This window comes from Stegostoma tigrinum, chromosome 27 (assembly GCF_030684315.1).
Source record: "Stegostoma tigrinum isolate sSteTig4 chromosome 27, sSteTig4.hap1, whole genome shotgun sequence".
NCBI classification, from domain to species: domain Eukaryota; kingdom Metazoa; phylum Chordata; class Chondrichthyes; order Orectolobiformes; family Stegostomatidae; genus Stegostoma; species Stegostoma tigrinum.
This window is the reverse complement of record NC_081380.1, coordinates 21,698,086-21,719,353: the sequence shown is the minus strand read 5'-3', so window position 1 is coordinate 21,719,353 and position 21,268 is coordinate 21,698,086. Positions and strand designations below refer to the sequence as shown.

At 38.5% G+C, this 21,268-nt stretch overlaps 2 protein-coding genes across 2 annotated transcripts in view; one reads left to right on the top strand and one right to left on the bottom strand.

Annotated features, from left to right (window-relative positions):
- Positions 1-10,203, top strand: part of gusb (glucuronidase, beta) — a 29,298-nt gene extending 19,095 nt beyond the window's left edge. The window contains exons 8-12 of the mRNA XM_048557426.2: positions 1,938-2,084; positions 2,243-2,327; positions 3,423-3,599; positions 7,880-8,015; positions 9,685-10,203. Of these exons, the coding sequence (XP_048413383.1) occupies positions 1,938-2,084; positions 2,243-2,327; positions 3,423-3,599; positions 7,880-8,015; positions 9,685-9,800 (661 nt within the window). The 3' untranslated portion in view covers positions 9,801-10,203. The remainder of the gene's footprint in view (positions 1-1,937; positions 2,085-2,242; positions 2,328-3,422; positions 3,600-7,879; positions 8,016-9,684) is intronic.
- Positions 10,204-14,865: 4,662 nt separating this feature from the next.
- The window catches only part of vkorc1l1 (vitamin K epoxide reductase complex, subunit 1-like 1), a 39,303-nt gene continuing 32,900 nt past the window's right edge, over positions 14,866-21,268 (bottom strand). Inside the window, exon 3 of the mRNA XM_048557270.2 lies at positions 14,866-18,465. Coding sequence (XP_048413227.1) covers positions 18,239-18,465 — 227 coding nt within the window. The 3' untranslated portion in view covers positions 14,866-18,238. The remainder of the gene's footprint in view (positions 18,466-21,268) is intronic.

Sequence of the window (21,268 nt, the reverse complement as noted above, 5' to 3'; positions counted from 1 at the left end):
ATTCTGATGGCCTGCTGTCAGCTGCAGAAACGTTTGTCTTTGCCCCTGACAAAAGAGTTCCCTGTCACCATTGATTACTTTGAACCTGACATACCCCTCATTACTGTAGAGCCAATCTTGGTACCAGTGTCAGTGCTCCAATCCCCTGTGAGGCCATTACAGTTTCCAAAACAGCATACTTGTTTGTGATAAATATTGAGATATTTTTAATGTACCTGTTTGGATATTGAATTACAAATCTCTGGAGTAGATGGCACTGGATTCCAGGTCTCCTGGCCCAAAGCTAAATACTTGATTATAAAATAATTACATGAAAAGTAGAGAATCACTATTTGCTTACATCAGTTTGGCTTCGTGGATTATCACATAATTATTGCCAGTGTTCCCCCTAATGGACTGTGGTCTATTTCACATGAAGGAAACCAAACAATTTATTATCAATATCATAAAAAACTTCTTTTGAATTAGGTGAAAAATTTTATTTGTGGTTAATAATGTGGTTATGTTTAAATTGAAGTTTGCTTCCGTTTCCTTATTCCTGCAACCCCACCTTCATTGGGAAATCTGAGGGAATTGTCACTCTTTTTTTTGTTTACAGAAAATATAATTGTCAGATCTTATAGAATAAAGATGACCATTTAGAAGGGAGCTAATGATCTCCTGTGACAATGGTGATTGTAAAATATAGTACTCCACTGCTTACTTCAGGTTAATAGTCAAGTTGCTGTTAAGTGAAATCTGAGAGATTATGGTGTAATTGCTGTTCAGATTGCAGGGTCAAATTCTGGCTTTATCTTTTAAATATAGACAAAGTTACATAAAAGTTACAGTAATTCAAGTGTGTCTCAAATTGATGGTCGCAAGTGTAACAGACAAGAACTGCATTCTAGATGATGAATCTTCTCTGGTGCCGTTTACACCAAGTCTTGCGATGCACTGTGTATAAGAAGATGAACATTATACCATATCCAACAAATTATGTCCCTGAACATCACAAAGTCAAATTTCTATTAAGTAAATGCTTCACTTTGGATTTTCCTGAAGGGACTGGAAAAATGACAGGGTGGGAATTTTCCACACCCGCATCGTACATCAGGAGGTAGGAATTTCTATCAAACAAAAGACTATTTAGTGTACCTCCCTAATCCTAACTAGTACAGTTGAGTCTACTGATAATGTTTTGGATGGAACTTAAAAACACATGCTGTACCAAGAATGGCCTTCAAAATATCAGCTGCTGTCTGAGCTATCACAAAAGTTTGAAACAAAATTGAAAGCTTTATACATAAAAACACACTAATCCCGAGCAGGAGTCAGCCACTTGACGCTTTGTGCCTACCCTGCCATTCAATCTGACCATAGCTGATCTGACTCTAACTGCCTATCCATGATATCTTTCATCCATTGCTTATCAAGAATCTTTCTCCACTGTATTTTGAGGATAACAGTTCCAAAGACAGTCAGGCTTCAGGGGAAAAAAATCTCGTCATCCCTGTCTTAGTTTCAAAACCAGAGATTGCTCATCTGAGAGCCCCTAGTTCAAGGTTCTCCTGCCAGAATCTTCTACATCCACCCTGTCAAGTCCATCAGGATCTTCAAATGAAATTACCTCTTGCTGTTCTCAGCCTAAGTGATACAAGCCTCTCCTGCCTCTCTAAGTGATACAAACCTCCCCATTCTGGGCATTAGTGAGGTAAAACTTCTCTGAATTGACTCAAGATGATAGGTCTACATTTCATGCATATGTGCATCAAATCATAGATTTTGTGTCTAACTAGATCTTGAATGCCCCAAATGTTGAAAGAACAATTCGACTAATGTAATCACTATTAATGAGTAACCCAATAACAACTGTTTCAAAGTATAACACCTATCCTTTTCCACAGGTTACCTTCTGTATCTACAAATGTTAATCAAATCTATGTTTTTTTTAAAAGTGTGAGCTTTGGAAATAAATCCCTTGCTCATCATTTGAATGTAATGGAAGAACTAGTGAACAGAGATAAAAACCGGCCATCTGTAGTGATGTGGTCTGTTGCTAACGAACCAGCATCTGGACTACCACAAGCAAATCATTACTTCAAGTAAGATCAGTATATTGTAAGGATTTTCATGCTTTAAATTTCAAAATTGTGAATGTTTTGGGTGTATATTTTAAAGTTTAGTGTGGAATTGATTTATTGCTTAAACATGTGGCATGTATTTTTGTTTATAATGCTTTTTAAATTTTTATTTAAAAAAGGACGCTAATATCCTCTACTAAAGCAATGGATCCAACCAGGCCTGTTACCTTTGTTACAGATACCAGCTATGAGAATGACAAAGCTGTGAGTAATTAAAGTCATTACAGAATGAAATGAAATCTATTCAAATTTTGAAGCGGTTCAACTTGCTTGCAATACATTAGGTTTCTGAAGATCTGAAGCACAAGATAAAAATGAAAAATAACTTCTTTTGAAGTGGCTAGCTAATTCTTTTGCTGTACTTCAGCCATACTGGGGGGAGGTTCCTCTGAGATCACATGTATTAATTGACCATCCAATGAAAATGTATAATACGGACAATACACCTAAGATTGTGCCTTTTTTTCCAGAAAGAGTTTCTTATTAACAAATATTCATTGAATCCCAACAGTGTGGAAACGGGCCATTTGGCCCATAGAGACCACAGTAACTCTACAAAGAGCATCCCTATACTATCCTTTGCCTGTAACCCTGCATTTCCTACAGCTAACAAACCTAGCCTGCACATCCTCCTGTGGGAGGAAACCAGAGCACCCGGAAGAAACCCACACAGACACTCAAGGGTGGTATCAAACCCGGGTCCCTGGTGCTGTGAGGCAGCAGTGCTAACCACAAGAATATCAGAAGCTGGGAGTGACTGTATAAAGTAATTACAGGAAGTGAAGTTTGCTCAACAAATGATTAATGATTGTGTTGTTGAGCTAATGTCAGTTTGAGGGAGAAATGATTATCTTTGTGCTTGTTCTTTCCTGTGAGGTTAAAAATCTGATACGATCTGTGAGCACTGTGACTTCGTGGGTTGTGTCAGCAACATGTTTCTGAAGCAAACATTTACATTTCTGACATGAGAAAAGGGGGAACCTGTGTGACAACAGGTTCAATCTGACACCCTGAATATTATCCATGTTTCAAGTCCTCTAAAAGTTTTAATAGTGCTTTTTGTATTTGTTTTCTGAATTTACTTCATTGCTGACCCCACAGAATTAGTTATGCAGTGGTTGTCGGTTGCACTGTGTTTGAATTGCAACTCTTATTTCCTTCAGAAATCATCAAGTGAAGTCTTGAAAATTCGTTGCTAAGAATTTGATTTTTGAAATCTACACTAACTTTTCAGAGTTCAAGCTGATTACTGGAAAGACACATTTCTGGAAAAGTAAAAGGCTGGTTATGTTTTCACAGATGCAATATACAGACGTTATTTGCGTGAACAGCTATTTTTCGTGGTACCATGATGCAGGCCATTTGGAGGTCATTCAATTACAACTTAACAATCAGTTTGAAAACTGGTATAATAAATACCAAAAACCAATTATTCAGAGTGAATACGGAGCAGATACTATTGCAGGACTGCATAGTGTAAGTATAGGAACCATCACCAATTGCATGACTGTATGTAAACCTAATGCTAGGCTAACTAGTCAAACAAAAGGAAAATAGAAATGAACAGACAAGAAATTCCTATCCTGTTAATGCACCTTGGTGTAGATATACGATTGGTAGCATGTTTGGTACAAAACAAACAATTGGAGTTGCTTTTCCTTGTTTCTTCGAGAGTAGATTCTAATGTGGTTTGTAGGTGTTTAATCTGACAATAATTCATTAAAAGATAAAGATGGAATATTTAGTCTGACCAGCAGCTTCGTCAAAGAGATGAATTTTGGCTTTAAAGATGGAGAGACATATGGAAACTTCAGAGTGTGTACAGTAGATAACTGTTACAATCCATCAATAGTAAAAGGAAGGTAGAAGACATGGCTGAGTGTGTCATTTATTCACCAGGATGAGCATTTTAAAACTGAAGTACTGGGGGACTTGGGAGCCAAAGCAGGTCAGCAAGGATGGGATGAATGGATAGGATAATGGAAACAGAGTTTTGTGGTGTTTAAAAGTCTGTTCTTAATAAAAGAAAAGTAGCTGAAATAGGTAGAGGACAGTGATGGCTTCCATCTTGTTGAAATTTCAAATGTGCCATTTCATGGCACCTCAAAGGACTTTAGTGGTAAAGCAGGATTTATTATTCTAATCTAGGAAGTTCCTTAGTAAAGAATAATACTGGACCAAATCCTTACTCGGTTTCACACACAGAAGTGAAACATTAAGAGCATAAACTTCCCAACTCAACTACCACAGTTTCAGAAAGTAGGCGAGTAAGCAAGCTGTGTTTTAACTGGCAATATATATATAAAAGGCAGTGATCTACTGCTGTGTCCCACTTTTTGTGATGTAAATGTAACAGTGATGTGTATACTTCTTGCATTAAGTTTCTCTTACTATATGATTTTAGGAGGTATGTTAATGTTTTTAAAAGGTACTTTTGAGAGATGTTGATGCCTTGAAGCTTCGCTTGATCAGGGTGTACTGCAGCTAGGTGTTCCTGTTGATTATCTGGAATATTGATCGACTGGCACACTCTTGCCCCATAGGTGCTAGTTAGTAAAAAGCTTGCTGTATCAGTTTTAAAGTCTTGATGTGGAGATGCTTGTGTTGGACTGGGGTGGACAAGGCCAGAAATCACATGACCCCAGGTTATAGTCCAACAGGTTGATTTGAAAACAAGCTTTTGGAGCCTCACTCCTCCTTCAGGTGTCAGAGAGAGAGGTGGCATCAGGCCTAGAATTTATAAGTAAAAGATCAAAGGATCACATCATTGAGGATGTACTAAACAAACAAGGTATTGTTAAAACTTTAATCAGTTTATAAGGTTTTAATAGATTAATGAGTATGTAAACCTAGTTGCTTGTGTTATAACAGATCCATGGCCAAAAATTTACTTTATCTTCACACTCCTGGTTTCTCTTTCCCACAGCTCCAGTTGAACTCTCTCTTTCTCCACATTGCTTTCCATTCCCATTGCTCTGGCCAAACTCTCTCTTTTCATATGTCCCTGGGGCCAACAGCTCCTGAGGTGAGACTTAAAGACAGAGTTGGGACATGACAACTGTGCCAGAAGAGCGTCCATTATCTCTTCCTTTTGTAGTCAAGTGTAACCTCAAATAATGCCCTCCACCTGCACATTTTTAAACTTAATAAATATAAATTTTACACCTATAGTTCCAACTTAGTTTAATAGAAACATTCCCATTCCCCCAGTCAGAGCAGCTGGATATCAGGAGTGGAGGTAAAGCAATGCAAGGAGAGAGAGAGTTTGGTCAGAGCAATGGAAATGGAAAGCGATGTGGAGAAAGTGAAAGTTATATTGGAGCTGTGGGAAAGAGAGAAGCCAGAAGTGGGAGCGTAAAATAAATTTCCTAACAGGAGCTAATCCGAGCTCACCTTCAGGGGAATCAAATGGAATTCTAGCACTGTAAAGAAGCAGGTTGATTGGCTGGTGAGTATTTATTTTGTCTAAACCAAGGAATATACTGGTGAATCTCATCCATTTTTAAAGATGGACAAAGGAGAGCTAGTGGACATGATCTATTTGGATTTCCAGAATACCTTTGACAAGGTGCAGCACAGTGGACAGCTAAATAAGAGCCCGTGACGTTAGGGGAAAAGTACTGCCATTAGTAGACCGGCAGAGAGTGAGGATGAAGGGGTCTTTTTCAGGATGGCAGCCGGTGATTTTGTGGAGTTCCACGGAGGTCTGTGTTCTATTTACATTAATATGATCTGGACAAAGGAACCGAGGGTAATTTACTATATTTGCAGATGAAACAAAGACAGACAGTAGGGCAGGTAGTGTTGAGGGAGTGGAGAGGTTACAAAAGGACTAGGACAATCTAGGAGAGTTGGCAAAGAAATGACAGACGGAATACAATATGGGAAAGTGTGAGGTTATGTACTTTAGAAAGAATAGAGATGTAAACTATTTTATTATCAGCTTTGAAAATCTGAAGAATAAAGGGACTCGGGAGTCCTAGTTCAAGATTCTCTTAAGGTTAACGTGCAGGTTCAGTTGGCAGGTAGGAAGGTAAATGCAGTGTCAGCATTCATTTTGAGTGGACCCAAATAAAAGAGCAGAGATGTACTGCTAATACTGTTTAAGGATCTGATCAGACAACGCTTACAATATTGAGAACAGTTTTGGGCTCTATCTCAGGATGGATGTGCAGGCTTTGGAGGGTATCCAGGAGGTGGTTTGCAAGAATGATCCTGGGTGGAAGGCTTTGTCATATAAGGAGCAGCTGAGGACTTTAGATTTGTACTCAGTGGAATTTAGAAGGATAAGGGGGGAATATAATTAAAACTTACAGAATACTGAGAGGCCTGGATAGACTGAATGTGAAGTGATGTTTCCACTACTCTGAGAGACAAGCACCCAAGGGCATAGCCTCAGAGTGGAGGAAAGACCCTTTAGAACTGAAATGAAGGGGGGAAATTTCTTCAGCCAGAGAGTGGGGAATCTATGGAACTCATTGCCACAGAGGGCTATGGAGGCCTAATCATAGTGTATTTAAGGAAGAGATAGATAGGGATCAAAGGTTACAAGAAGGCAGGAGAATGTGGTTGAGAAACATATCTGCTATGAAGGGAATAGCTTAATTCTGCTCCTATATCTTATGATCTTAGGCTTAAGAAGTATTTGTAAAGGTTATGAATATTGGTAAAGTTTTAGCAGTAACAATGTTATTAATTAACCAATAGAGGAATGACAGGGCTGTTCCAGTCTCGAGTGTTCATGTTCTGTGCTGTGCTTGAACACTAGGACTTCTCCTGTGTCCTGGATAACCACATTTGCAGGTAATGTGATCAACAGCAGCAGGTCAAAGTCTGGGGTTGGAGGAACAGTTGCAACTCACTGTAATACATCTGTGAGGTTGAGAGCTTTGAGAAAAACACCTTTTTTTGACATGATCATCACATTTCTTAAAAACAGATAAGGGAAAAGGAAATGGGTGACCACCAGACAGTATTGCAGGAGCCCTCCAAATATATCCAACTCTACAACCCCTATTCACCTCCACTGAGTACTGATAATATCTGCCTCTCTCCAGGTGAATCCAGTCCATGGCACCATGGGTGGCTAAAATCTACAGGGGCTACAAGCAATACTGGATGGGCAGTAGTACCAGCAGACAGGCTTATGGGAGCAGGTGGTGAACTACAGGAACAGCAGCATAGATTTCAAGAGCAAGGACGTTATGTTAAATTTAGATTTTTTTAAAAAAGTGCGACCTCAGTTGGAGTGTTACATCTAGCTGTTGGCAATTCAGGACTGTGAGGAAGGATGTGATGGCATTTAGAGAAAATGCAGGAAAGATTCATATGAGTGGTTCCAGGGAGGTGGAACTTCAGTTATGAAGGTGAATTGGAGAAGTCAGCGTGGTTTTCCTTGGAGAAGATAATGATTAGACATATTCAAAATCATGAAACATCTGGACAGAGTGGATAGGGAGCAAATGTTCCCACTCGTGAAATGATGAAAAATGAAAAGGCAGAGATTTGGAATAATTAACAAAAATATTTTGATACAATGAGTAGTTAATGCCTGGAATGCACTGCCCGAGTGTGTGGTACAGGCAGGTTCAATGAAGCATTCGAAAGGAGTTGAGATCAGGTCTTTACAGATTATGGCAGAAGGCAAGAGAATAAGCATTGCATCAGGGCCTATTGAGATAGAAATAACTAACAGGAAACGCATGTTATAGATCAGATTGAATATTATTGTGATTTACATAAATTTGTGCTTTAAGGATCCCCCAGTAATGTTTTCAGAAGAGTACCAAAAGGCTGTCATGCAGGAGTATTTTGTGGTATTTGATGAAAGAAGAAAAGACTATCTGATTGGAGAACTAATCTGGAATTTTGCAGACTTCATGACTGCTCAGAGTAAGTAACGTACTTAAACACAAAATGCTGGACAATAGGTCAGGAACCATCTATGGGGAAAGAACTTAGCTTTTTAAAAAATAAATTCCATTATTTGCAGTATTTTGCTTTTCCATGGGGATTTGTAGGGTTTATAATCACACAGACATGGAAATGTTCGTGTGCTTCACACTGTGTTAGCTTGGATTCTCCAGCATCTGCAGTTCCCATTATCTCTGATCACATGCAGGACAGCAGTTTCCTTCCCTGAAGGGTACAAGTGAACCTGATATTTTTCTGTCAATCAACAGTTACCTGGTCAACATTAAACTCTTAATTCCAGATTTTAGTTGAATTCAAATTCCACCATCCGCCCTGGATTCAAACTCAGGCTCCCAGAGCACTACCTGGTATATCTGGATTAATAATCTAGTGATAGCATTCTGTATTAGCCTGGGGTATCACATCAGACTTACTCATTAAGATAACCACAAGAGAACTACCTAAACCTTGAAGTGGAGGGGGTGGGAGAATCAGAGAATCTGGAAAGTAAACAGTTTACTGCTTCTATAGTCACTCTTTAGACTCTAGTTACACATACTTATGTGTTGGAGCCTAATTCACCCCAGGCTTGTTTGTGGGAGTTTGCCTTAAAATGTCAGATTTACTTGTACGAGCTAAAAATGTGAAGTATTGGGAAAATTCACACAAAAGCAGGGATGATTGGAGCTCACCCTGTGAGTCTCATACATTTAGGGCAAAGGTTGATTGGAATGAGGTGTTAAGATTTTCTTGGCTCTGAAGTGAATTGTTTGCATAGTTGAATATTTACCTTGGAGGCAGTAGATGGTAAATTATAAGTGTGGAATTTTATTTCAACAAAGGTACAATACTACAGATGCTGGAAATCCGAAACAAACACAGAAGAAAGTCAACATTGAGTCTTGTATGACTCTTGCTCTGAAGACTCATATCAGACTCAACCTTAACTGTGCTCTCTCTCCACAGATGCTGGTATTCTGCTGAATTTCTCTAGCATTGTATTTATTTTGGAGTTTTGCTTTGCTATACTGCACTGGGCAAAGAATTATATTTGGTTCTAAAAAAGGTTTGGCTCACTTAAAAACAGCACCACTAGGAAGGAAAAATAAGTGACTCATTTTAAAAAAAAAATGAACACCAGCTTGCCACAATGTAGACCTACTCAATGGACAAAACAGCAGCAGCAAGAACTATTGTGAAAGGCCTATCATTAACGTGTGTTCATAAAGTCACCATGCTTCACATTTAGTGACCCTTGATTGGCTTGATACATTAGAAAATTGAATGTATTGCAATAAGTGCTGGAAAAATCAGAAGGTTTGGCTGCATCTGCCAGTTCTGAGGAAGGGTCACTGGACTCTAAATGATCACTGATTTTCTCTCCCCACATGCTACCAGACCTGCTGAGTTTCTTCAGGACTTTGTTTTTATTTCAGAACTCAAACAACCATGGTTCTTTGTTTCATTTCAGAAAACCATCCAGGTTGATACCAGACCGGAACAGTCAATGGATTTTAGAATTATTGTTGTTTAACTATACATGTTGGTTTGGGATTAAAAGCACCAGTAGGTATACAAGTGCACTTTTTGTTTCTTTGACAGATTACAATTATGCACTCTTTACATGAAGACCTTGATTTACTTGCAGGTACAGAACGAGTAGCTGGGAACAAAAAGGGGATCTTCACTCGTCAGAGACAGCCTAAATCAGCAGCTTTTGTTCTTCGGGATCGCTACTGGAAACTGGCCAACAGGACTAAATAATTATTTTATGGTATCACATTGGTGGCCAGAGAATACAGAAGAAACTGCATGCAGAAGCTTTAAATGAAATATTTTTTCCTCCCTAGGGGTATGGGCTTTGCTGGCTGGTCAGCATTTCTCATCCATTCTTAATTGTCCTTGAGAAGAATGGTGAGCTGCAGTCTCCCTCTGTAACAGCTATAGTCCATTTGGTGTAGGAGGATGTTGTCGAGGGAGATCAAGGCTTTTGGTCCAGCAAGTGATGAAAGGGTGATTATTTCCAAGCCAGATTTGAAAAAGTGACTGAGATGAACCTGCAGGTGGAGGTGGTGTTCCCTTGTCCTTCTAGATAGGTGGTAGTAGTAGGAGAACGCTTTGAAACGTAGAATCCATGAGCCAATTTGTGCATAGAAAATTCTCAAACAGCAAATGATTATTACCATATAATAATGCTTGGTGATTTTGACCTGCCTTGATTTATCCGATCATTTAAAAGACCACACTTGAATAGTTCATTTTGTGCTCGGGTTCTGGAGTTGGACTTGAACCTTTATCTCTGCAAAAACAGTGTCACCCTTCAAAGTTTTAATGATCTTAAAGAGGGTGGTTCAGACAACATTGTTAGATTCTTAAGCAGGAAGTTACTTTAGATGCACAATAGTATTGAACATGCCTGTTTGATTAGGAAAGATCCAAACTAATTCAGCTTGAATAAGTGCCGCTTTGTGGCAAAATAGTAGTTTCTGTGACTGTCATAGCGGGTCTGTCATGCTGTTCCAGCTAACAAAGTCCCGACTGAATATTTTAAGATTACCCCAAAGTATTGGCTCAGCTCTAATATGGTGTATGAATATTTTGTGTTTACAGAACTTTGTGATTGAGTATTTTCATTGTAAAAATTTCGTCAAGGTGCTTTCACATCATACATTTCACAATTGGGAAAGACAGATTTAGTACTGGTGTTTGTTTGTCCATTCAAGTTTAGGTGTGAAATGTTCATTTCCAAATTAGACATTATGTTATTGATACTGAATTAAATAAAGACAGAATAGCTGTTGCATCAGCTAAAATAATGACTTAACACTGTCACATTGGAGATAGCAAGAACTGCAGATACTGGAGTTGGAGGAACACAGGTCAGGCAGCATCAGGAACAGGAAAGTCAACATTTTGGGTAGGGACCCTTCATCAGAACTATTACATTGTACACTTCAGTGGGCTTTCAAAAAATTAAACTATGTACAAATATCAAATTGAAATTCTAATCCTATATGCATAATGTGTCTGATGTCACTACTGGGAGCTTTCACAAAAGCTAATTGTTATTCCTACGACTCTAATTTTTTTAATCTGGTAAGTAGTCCCCTTGGACTTTGACAGACCCGCTATGACGGTCACAGAAACTACTATTTTGCCACAAAGCGGCACTTATTCAAGCTGAATTAGTTTGGATCTTTCCTAATCAAACAGGCATGTTCAATACTATTGTGCATCTAAAGTAACTTCCTGCTTAAGAATCTAACAATGTTGTCTGAACCACCCTCTTTAAGATCATTAAAACTTTGAAGGGTGACACTGTTTTTGCAGAGATAAAGGTTCAAGTCCAACTCCAGAACCCGAGCACAAAATGAACTATTCAAGTGTGGTCTTTTAAATGATCGGATAAATCAAGGCAGGTCAAAATCACCAAGCATTATTATATGGCAATAATCATTTGCTGTTTGAGAATTTTCTATGCACAAATTGGCTCATGGATTCTACATTTCAAAAATATTTCACTGGCTGCAAAGTACTTTGGGTATTTGGTGTTGATGGAAAGTACTACGTAAACGCAAGTAGTCTTAGCTGAAGACTTCTGAAGGGTCCTGAACTGAAACATCAGCTTTCCTGTTCCTCTGATGCTCCCTAGTGTCCAGCTCCACACTGTTATCTCGGAGGCCAGCATCGGCTGTTCTATCTGCAGTTAATTTTGACTGTTTAGATTAGATTAGATTACCTACAGTGTGGAAACAGGCCCTTCAGCCCAACAACTCCACACCGCCCTTGGAGCATCCCACCCAGACCCATCCCCCTGTAACCCACACACCCCTGAACACTACAGGCAATTTAGCATGGCCGATCCACCTAACCTGCACATCTTTGGACTGTGGGAGCACCGAGAGGAAACCCACGCAGACACGGGGAGAACGTGCAAACTCCACACAGACAGTTGCCCGAGGCTGGAATCGAACCCCGGTCCATGGTGCTGTGAGGCTGCAGTGCTAACCACTGAGCCACCGTGCCGCCCCAATGTTTTAAAATGTAATCATATTTTGCCCCTCTGTAAGCAAGGTGAACTGAAATTGATAAGTTGTATCATGGTTATTAAATGTTACAGTTTTATATTAAACTGGTGCTTTGGGCTTGGAATTGTATGATGTCCTATGATAAAAGGCAAACTACAAACCAGTGACTGCATTTGTTATTTTACCTATTTTAAGAAACTAAGAATTCACAGCAAAATATACCAAATGAATTCTGCTTTTCACCCCCCCCCCCCCCTCCCCAGCCAGACAAAAGCAAATGCAGTCTGTCTTCCCCTTTACTTAACAGTAATTGGAATGTTGAGATATTTTTTGGCCAAGATACAGGAGGATCATGGGACGATTTTGAAAAGTTCTGAACAGAAGTCATGCTTTATTATAGGTTAGTCAGTTTTAACAATTACTTAAAAGGTTTTGGAATTTTTCTTGCAGCTTTAGGGTTTTTCAAAGGTATTTGAAGTAAACTACGGTAAGCTGAGGCAAAATCCTTCAAGTTCAGTTGATTAAAAGATACTTGAACAGAGTACACATATTCTGTTGCTCTGATTTAAAATGCCTTGAAGTCATCCAAAAACTTGAACAAGTCATTTTCAAGGCATTAGGAAATTGTGTGGTTGTGTCACCGTAATTTTTTTTTGGAATAGCCAAAACCAGTTTGGACATTAGAAATTTCACTTGGAGAATGCTGTGTTCCGAAAAAAAAAGCACTGATCTGGATCGTTCATTAAACACTTTTGTTCAAAGTGTTTGTTCAAAATTGTTTGCTAGGGGTGATAATTAGGATTCCTGACACCATTAGACTACTGAGATTCCAGTCACAATGTTGAACACCAGGTAAACCCCCTGTGCCAACAGTGAAATAGGACATACTATCAGACAAAACCCTACCCTTCCAAGAGGATGACGACATCAGGTTGTTGCTTGTCTCGTAAATAGGATAGCTCTTGCAAATTAGCACAATTCCATAATTGTTAGTAAAATGGATTTTGTAGAAATAGAAGGACTGAGTTTTCTTTTCAGTGCCTAGGTTGATGCTGTGGCGTGTGTCTGATTTATCACATTGTAATGGCCTGAAATGCAATTACAGAGGCTATCTGAAATCTCAATGGATCTGGAGTCACACTTTGGGCCAGACCAGAGAGGAACAACAATTTTCTTCAAAAGGGCATTAGTGACCCATGGACTAGAAACTGAATTGAGCTAACCATGCATATGGTAGCTACAGCAGCAAATAACTTACCCTCCTGACTCTCCAAAGCCTGCCCACCAACTGCAAGGTGGAGGTCAGTATGGACAGAACATGCCCTGCATGCCTCACTGGGTACAGCCCCAGTAACATTAAAGAAGCTCAACACCATCCAGGCAAAGTCATCTTCCCTGACTGAGACCATGTCCATCACCTTGCAGCAGTTCACAAAAGCTCCGTCAACAGTGCCTTCCAAACTAGTGACCTCTGATATTGACAGATGCACTGGAATATCACCACATGTAAGTACCCCTTCACACCATCTTGATTTGGAACTACCTCATTGTTCCTTCACGCTCCCACCAGCAGTTTGGTGCATCTAACCAAGGCTGGGAAAGGAGTTGCGTGTTCCCTTTAAAAGATTTTTCAAAATAGGTCTGCAGGCGGCAGCAGTGCACAGAGTTCTTGAAATTGAAACATTATATCAAAAGACTATATTGATGACAAGCAAAGTAGCATTTTTACCAAGATAAAGATTTTTGAATTTAGCCAATTAATTTAAACCAGGCCCTAGAAACCAGAATTAAATTTAATTCTGATGGCTTTGACTACCTAGGACCAATGCTATTGTAAAAAAATTGATAGGTCATCGAGGGTATAAAAGAACAGGCCATTTGAAAAAAAAAAATCAGTGTGAAAGTCAACTGTCACCTGCTAAGCAAACAGCTGTCAGCTATAAAGCATGAGTCACTGGCTCTCACAAAACCATCATTTTCAGTAAAGGTACAGCGGTACTCTTAACTAATATTCCTGAAAGAAGAATTCTATGGAGGAAGATGTTCCTGACTGGAGGACAGCAGAAAGGAAAAGAATAAGCCCAAAAGACTTACCTTGGCTGTAATTGTGAGATTAATAGGAAAAATAAATTAAAACTTACTTTGGCTTATATAAGCGAGACATATTTATTGGAACAGCATACTATAAGAATTTTATTTTATATGGGAATAGTTAGTGTTTAAGGGGAACTGTTTGGTTTGTTAGCAGTTCTGTTAATTTAACTGGTAAAGTTAGATAAAATACAAAGTGACTATAAGAGATTTCTTTCACTTGACAACCCCTTTGTAACAGATAAGCAATTAAGAAATTAACAGTGCTTTAAACACAATTGTAATGGCCAATGTAATGATATAAACAGTACTCAGCAAAATCAATTTATAGCTAATTATTATATTGTTAACCCACGCTAAAGTTGCTGTAAACAAATAAGGACAAGAAAGAAATGTTTGCTTTACCTTGTAAGATTTATCAAGCAGCTGTGGTAGTTTCCTTGGTTCTTAGACGCTATTTGAACAGCACTTAAAAGTTTACTTTCAATAATTTATGACAACAGGTAGCCCCAGGTTACAAGTGGGCTTGTTACGGATTGCATTTTTACGTACGAGTTGTTTTGCAAGTTGGATCTTTAAAATCAATATTAATATGGGACCTCATTTGCAAGTTCACAAAGCTGGGACCATCTGTAGCAGGAGCAATTATTAGAAACAAAATTAGCACACAAATCGCAGAAGACCTCATGTAGATTCTACATTTATTTCATACCAAAAAATTCTGTGCAATGAATACACATTCATACATATTTACAATTTTTGCTATTTAGCAAAATCATATTCCTGAACCTATTATAAAACCTTTCCCATCTGTGGCTGTGAAGGGGATCAATGCCCAGAGTCCACCTTAAAAGTTTTAACACATGTGCTCATGAGCTTGAAGCAGCATTAATAAATAATTCTGATGGAACATATTATACAGATCAAGAACATACTACTTCTGCCATGCTAAATAGTTTTACAAAAATAAAGAGCATTTGTCACCCTTTCACTTTGAATAGACAATGATTTACTGTAACGGAAACTGTTTTTGTTTACAGCTTCAAAATTAAGGATCTGCTCATGCCTGTATTAATGCCAATACCAGGAATAAGTACTGATAGGCCAGTATCAATAGGAATGAATTTATAGTTACAGTACATCTTGAGCAGTAAACATGGGCTTCACGCTAGACAGTGCAATTAAACAAATTATGGTGGGGAAAGAAAAAAGCTAAATATAACTGGACTTAAGGTTTTAAATTTGTCCATCCCTCTGCTGTTAGTAAAGGCATTACACCAGGAGGTGCACAAAGTAAAACATTTGAGCCAAGCTCAACACATTGGCCAAAAGTCAATATTAGACTTGTTTCGAATCAAACATTTGTAGAACTGCAGTTACCTAGTATAGTTCAACATCAAAAACAGGATCAAAGATGAGCAGAGGTGTCATCCACAGCCAAGATATAAAGTATTGGTACTACAGTATCAGTAAACTCTTTTGGAATTTTTTTTACAGCTTATTGGGTCACAGGAATGTCACAATAATGGTATAATAGCATTCAGTGGTCTTCTAGAGCTCAGAGACAGACTTCAGGTAACTTGCTGTACCAGCAGCTTCAATGAGCACAGATACAAGAAATGCAATTCCCTCATGTCCAAGATCATATCCCTTGAGACAAGCTTTAACTGTACCCAACATCCTGAATTATTTGCATTATAGGATGAATGTAGTAACTGCATTAAAATTTGCCAACAAAACATGTACAGCACAAGGGCTAAAAAAAGACCCAATTTGGGAAAGATACACCAAAACAAAAACAGCAAATTTAGTGTTCAGAAAATACTGAGTGCATCAATTACTATGTTCACATGTACAGCATTCTACACATTAACAAGACTTAAGTTCAACAAAAGAAAGACTTTGTTAGACAACTGCCCATCTGCAAATATAAAGTTCAACGGAACTGGATTTTCTACCAATAGTAGATACCTGATGGAAAACATTGCCCCATCTTTTAAACACAATTCCACACTGGCAAATAGGCAGAGTAAAGAAAAGTATAATTAACTACTGGGTGATGATAGATTTATCAGTCACATCAGCTGGATCCTGTGTTATGAACACAGTCTCTGAGGTATACAAACATTGATATATTTTATTGATGTTTGTTTGGTTCATAGGCATTAGGTTTTTCGAAGTTTCAGTCAGAAGAACTTGTTACTTGAACACCGTTACCATGAACCAATTGTCACCAGTTCCAAGTATTACACGAATCTAGTAATCATTTGGACAATACAGTTCAACAGGTTGGGTTCTACAAAATGAAAGTAACCTCCTTCTCATGAAATCATAAGCTACTTGGGAGATTTAGAAGGCTGTTAGGGTATCAGCTTGCTCAATGACTTGGGATGCTTCTTGGTGTAAATAATTACATCAAGTTTGAAAATAAAACCTTAAAATTTGCTGCCAAACTATTTTCGGGGCACTAACACAAGAGCTCAATTTCTGTAAGGATACAAAAGATCTCAATTAAAACATGATAGGTGGTCAGTATACCATTGAATACTGAATATGCACAACTACAACTCTTTTCAACAATACTTGGAGGCACTGAACCACACTGGCAAGGATATTTCAAAGCCAAGCAAAATCCTATTCTGCTTAAATGTCGATCTGAATAAAATGAGGTGGTGGGATAAAACAAGCCCTCACAAATATCTAAAATCAATGTTCAGTGAAGTTGTATTTTTCCAACTTATGAACAGCAGCCATTTAAATAGAATGAAAGGATTTTTTTTTGTTCAAGCAGTGGCCATATGTACGAATAGTTTGAACATGTGAAACTGAACTCAAAACGCAGAGTAAAGTTTCCATCGTGGCCAACGTAACCAATTAATTAGTAGACTATTTAAATGTAGAAATGATCAACTATTAATTAACATGGCACAATGGTGTTACACTGCAGAAAAACTATTTTCAACCTAATTAATTTCTCAATATAAACAAAATACTACTTTGACAAAAATAAAGTTGTATGCAACACAATCACATTGAATAGATGTCTCCTAAACAAGATTTGTTTTAAAAAAAAAACGTTATAGGCCTGGTTGACCACATAAATATTGTCTTGGTGATGATGCCGCTATATTAATAATGGCAGTATTAAAGTACTGAAATAAACCATAAACTAGAATTCAAAATAAAAAAATCTCCTAAAGTGCAACATGAACATGTTTTAACTTGTTGAAAATCACTGACCAATTGACTGCACTTTTATTAAAAAGGGTCAATTTTTGAGAGATATACCTTTTACATGAAATATTGGCTCAATATTAGTCAAATCCATAATGGTTAAGACTCTTGGTATTGAACTATTAGATTCACTGAAGCTCGTTTAAAATCCTAGCAAGCTGTGACAAGAACTTCCTCGCACTCCAAAATGTCCTAGTTTAAATATCTTTGTGGCATGTTGTGACTGCATAGTTGCTGGCCTTTTAAAATCATTCATGCACTCAAAAAAAGTTAGTCCTAGAGGACCACAATACCATCTATCACAAGACAAATTCCAACTAGATTGGAAGAATTTGGACATCGAACATTCACAGCAGGTCATTTAGCCAAGATAGACAAATTTTTCAGATCCATTAATTAGACCACCAAGACTCAAGGATGCCATTAGCCATTTCCTGTGCAATATAAAAACACTTGTATATGATTATTTTTTAAAAAAAATTCCTCAAACAAAGGCACTTTCATTCACAATTTAACACGCAGTTTACTTTTTTGGGGGGGGGGGGGAGGAAGAGATGGGGTGGATACTTAAATATCACTTAGTGTATGCGAGTTTCTCAATTAAGATCTTCGAAGGAATGTGTAATACAGTTAAAGCTTGCTTTCAGTTGGCTTGTCTATTTATCTTCATGTGAGGGTGGATAAACCAAAGTAAGTCCAGGGTCCCACACAACAAGTATTCAATTTAAAAAAGTTTCTCAATGATTTTGATTTTCTTTTTATCATATACATCTCTCTCAAAAAGAATTACTGCCAAATAGACATAATGGAAGCAGGCTCTCCAGGTGTTAAGTTTGCAGATCATTGAGATTATTCCTGTTTGGATTGGAGTTGCTGTTTCCAGGCCTCATTCAAGTAAACCAGTCGTTTATAGTTGATGATGAAAAGTGTGACGTTCAGGAGATATGTAGTAATGCAAATTATGCAAAAATCCTTCAGTACAAAGTACAGGATGTAACTTAGATACAGTGCACCCACCACAGACACTATGGATGTCGTCATGAGTATTAAAGCAGCCATTGCACTCACTGTCATACCTGCAAGAAAGGGAGGAATGTTATTTCGTGAAAACAAATAAAGCCTCTCTGTAGAAGGCTTCAACATATGAATGCTTGCATTAGTAAACAAATTTGAAAAGTTAATGCACAGTAACAAACGCATTGATAATGACCACAATCTATACACATTCTCTTGACCAAGGCCTTGTTATCATTGTTCAAAGAATTCAATACATAATTTACAAATGCTCAACAAGAAATTGTTGGCAAAGTGTAAAATTAATCTGTTTTGATAAATTAAGTGTGATCCTTATACCAAGAAAACTGATTCAAACTTTGCCCCCAAATCGCTCTTGGATAATATTGCATTCAGAGATATATAACCCCAATCCAAAATTAGGTTTTTCTTTTAGTGTGACAGACATACAACTATGCAAGCAAAGCAGGCTTGAATGAAAGCTAACAAAACTGATCTAGATGGCCAAAGACAAAGTCTGAGGAACTACTGGAGGAATGAGCAAGAGTTCCAATAATGCTTGCTCCAGCATCCAAAGTTTGGGTGCACTTAAAGGAAATGTTCACAAACAGATGAAGTGATTTTTTAGAATTTAGTCATTTGATAGTTGTGGGCGTCACTGGCTGGTTAGCACTGCCTATCCCTATTTGGTCTTCAGGTGTGTCGACAAGCTGCCTTCTTGAACCACCATAGTACACCTGCTGTGGGTTGACCCACAATGTAATTAAAGGAGGAACTTCCGGGATTTTGACCCAGTGACAGTGAAGAAATGGCAATACATTTCCAAGTCAGGATGGTGAATGGCTTGGAGGGGAACTTGAAGACGGGGGTGTTCCCGTATATCTGCTGGCCTTGACCTTCTAGATGGAAATGGTCATGGGTTTGGAAGGTACTGTCTGAGGATCTTTGGTGAATTTCTGCAATGCAACTTGTAGACAGTGCATACTACTGCTACCAAGAATTGGTGGCAGACAGTGTGAATGCTGCGGATGTAGTGCCAAACAGGCGAGCTGGATGGTGTCAAGTTTCTTCAGTGATGTTGGAGCTGCACCCATCCAGGTGAAGTGGGGAGTAATTCAGCACATTATATTGGGATATGCAGTCTTCTAAAAGTTTGTGGTAAAATAATGACATAAGTACACTACAATGCATATTCTCCAAGCAATAAAGGAAAGTTGAGAATAAATAAAGCAGATATTTTTATTCTGCACACAATTAATCTATCCTACAAACCAATTTCACAAATAGACTATACCAAGACAGTTTGCAAAAATCTCGAAGTTATGAACAGAGAATCAGAAATTTTAGTGACAACATACACAAAATTGAACTTTCTGGTGTTCTGCAAGAGTTATTTCCTCACACATATACAGCGTAATTTCTGTATCAATAAAATTAACATCTAATATTGTTTCAGAGATAGTAGGAACTGCAGATGCTGGAATATCTGAGACAACGAAGTGTACGGCTGGATAAACACAGCAGGCCAAGATGAATCAGAGGAGCAGGAAAGCTGACGTTTCGGGTCTAGACCATTCTTCACAGATTAGATGGATGCTATCCAATTGGACTTCCAGAAGGACTTTGACAAGGGCCCATTGTGTTAGAGGCAAGGTGCTGCATGGATAAAAAATTGGCTGTCTGGCAGAAAACAGTGGGGTTAAAAGGGTCTCTCTCAGGCTGGCAGCCAGTGGCAAGTGGTGTTCCATAACGGTCAGTGTTGGGACCACAACTTTTTAACTTTATACATTAATGATCTAGATGAAGGAACTGAGGGCATTCTAGCTAGGTTTGTAGATGATACAGACAGGGGTGGAGGGATAGATATTATTGAGGTGGTGCAGTGGCTGCGGAAGTATTTAGGCAGGTTAGGAGAGTAGGCAAAGAAGTGGCAGCTGGAACCACCATGTAGGAAAGTGTAAGGTCATGCACATTGGTAAGAAGAATAGAGGCATTGACTATTTTCGAAATGGGGAGAAAATTCAGAAATCTGAAGTGGAAGGGACTTGGGAGGCAAATGTCCAGGATTGAGTTGGGTTAGGTTGAGTTGGTAGTTAGGAAGGCAAATACAATGTTGGCATTTATTTCAAGGGGACTAGAAGATAAAAGCAGGGACGTACTTCAGGCTTTAAAAGGGTCTGGTCAGACCACATTTAGAATAGTGAAGGCAATTTTGGGCCCTATCAAGAAGGATTTACTAGCCCCTGGAGTTTGCCCACAGGACGCTCACAAGAATGATCCCAGGAACAAAAGGCTGAACACATGAGGAACGTTTGTGAACTCTAGGTCTATACTCAATGGAGTTTAGAAGGATGAGACGGGATCTAATTGAAATTTACAGAAGCCCGGACAGAGTGGACATCAGGAAGACAGTTCCATTAGCAGGACAGATTAGGACTCGAGAGTACAGTCTTAGAGTAAATGGATAGGAGGAGAAACCACTTCAGCCAGAGAGCGGTGAATCTATGGAATTCATTGCTGTGGAAGGCTGTGGAGGCCAAGTCATTGAGTATATTTAAGACTGAGATAGCTAGGTTCTTGATAGTCAAGGAGATCAAAGATTACAGCGAAAAAGCAGGAGAATGAGGTTGAGAAACTTATCAGCCACGATTGAATGGCAGAGCAAACTCTACGGGCTAAATGGCCTAATTTCTGCTGTGTCTTACGGTCTAACTTGGAAGTTACATATAATGCCAGATATGGCAGGAGGTAACATACAATATTTAGACTTCAACATTGAAGCTTGCCTTCATTATAGAGAAGCATTGCATTCTTGAAATCAGGAATGATGTGCACTGTAAATCAAATGATTTGTTCTGGAACAAA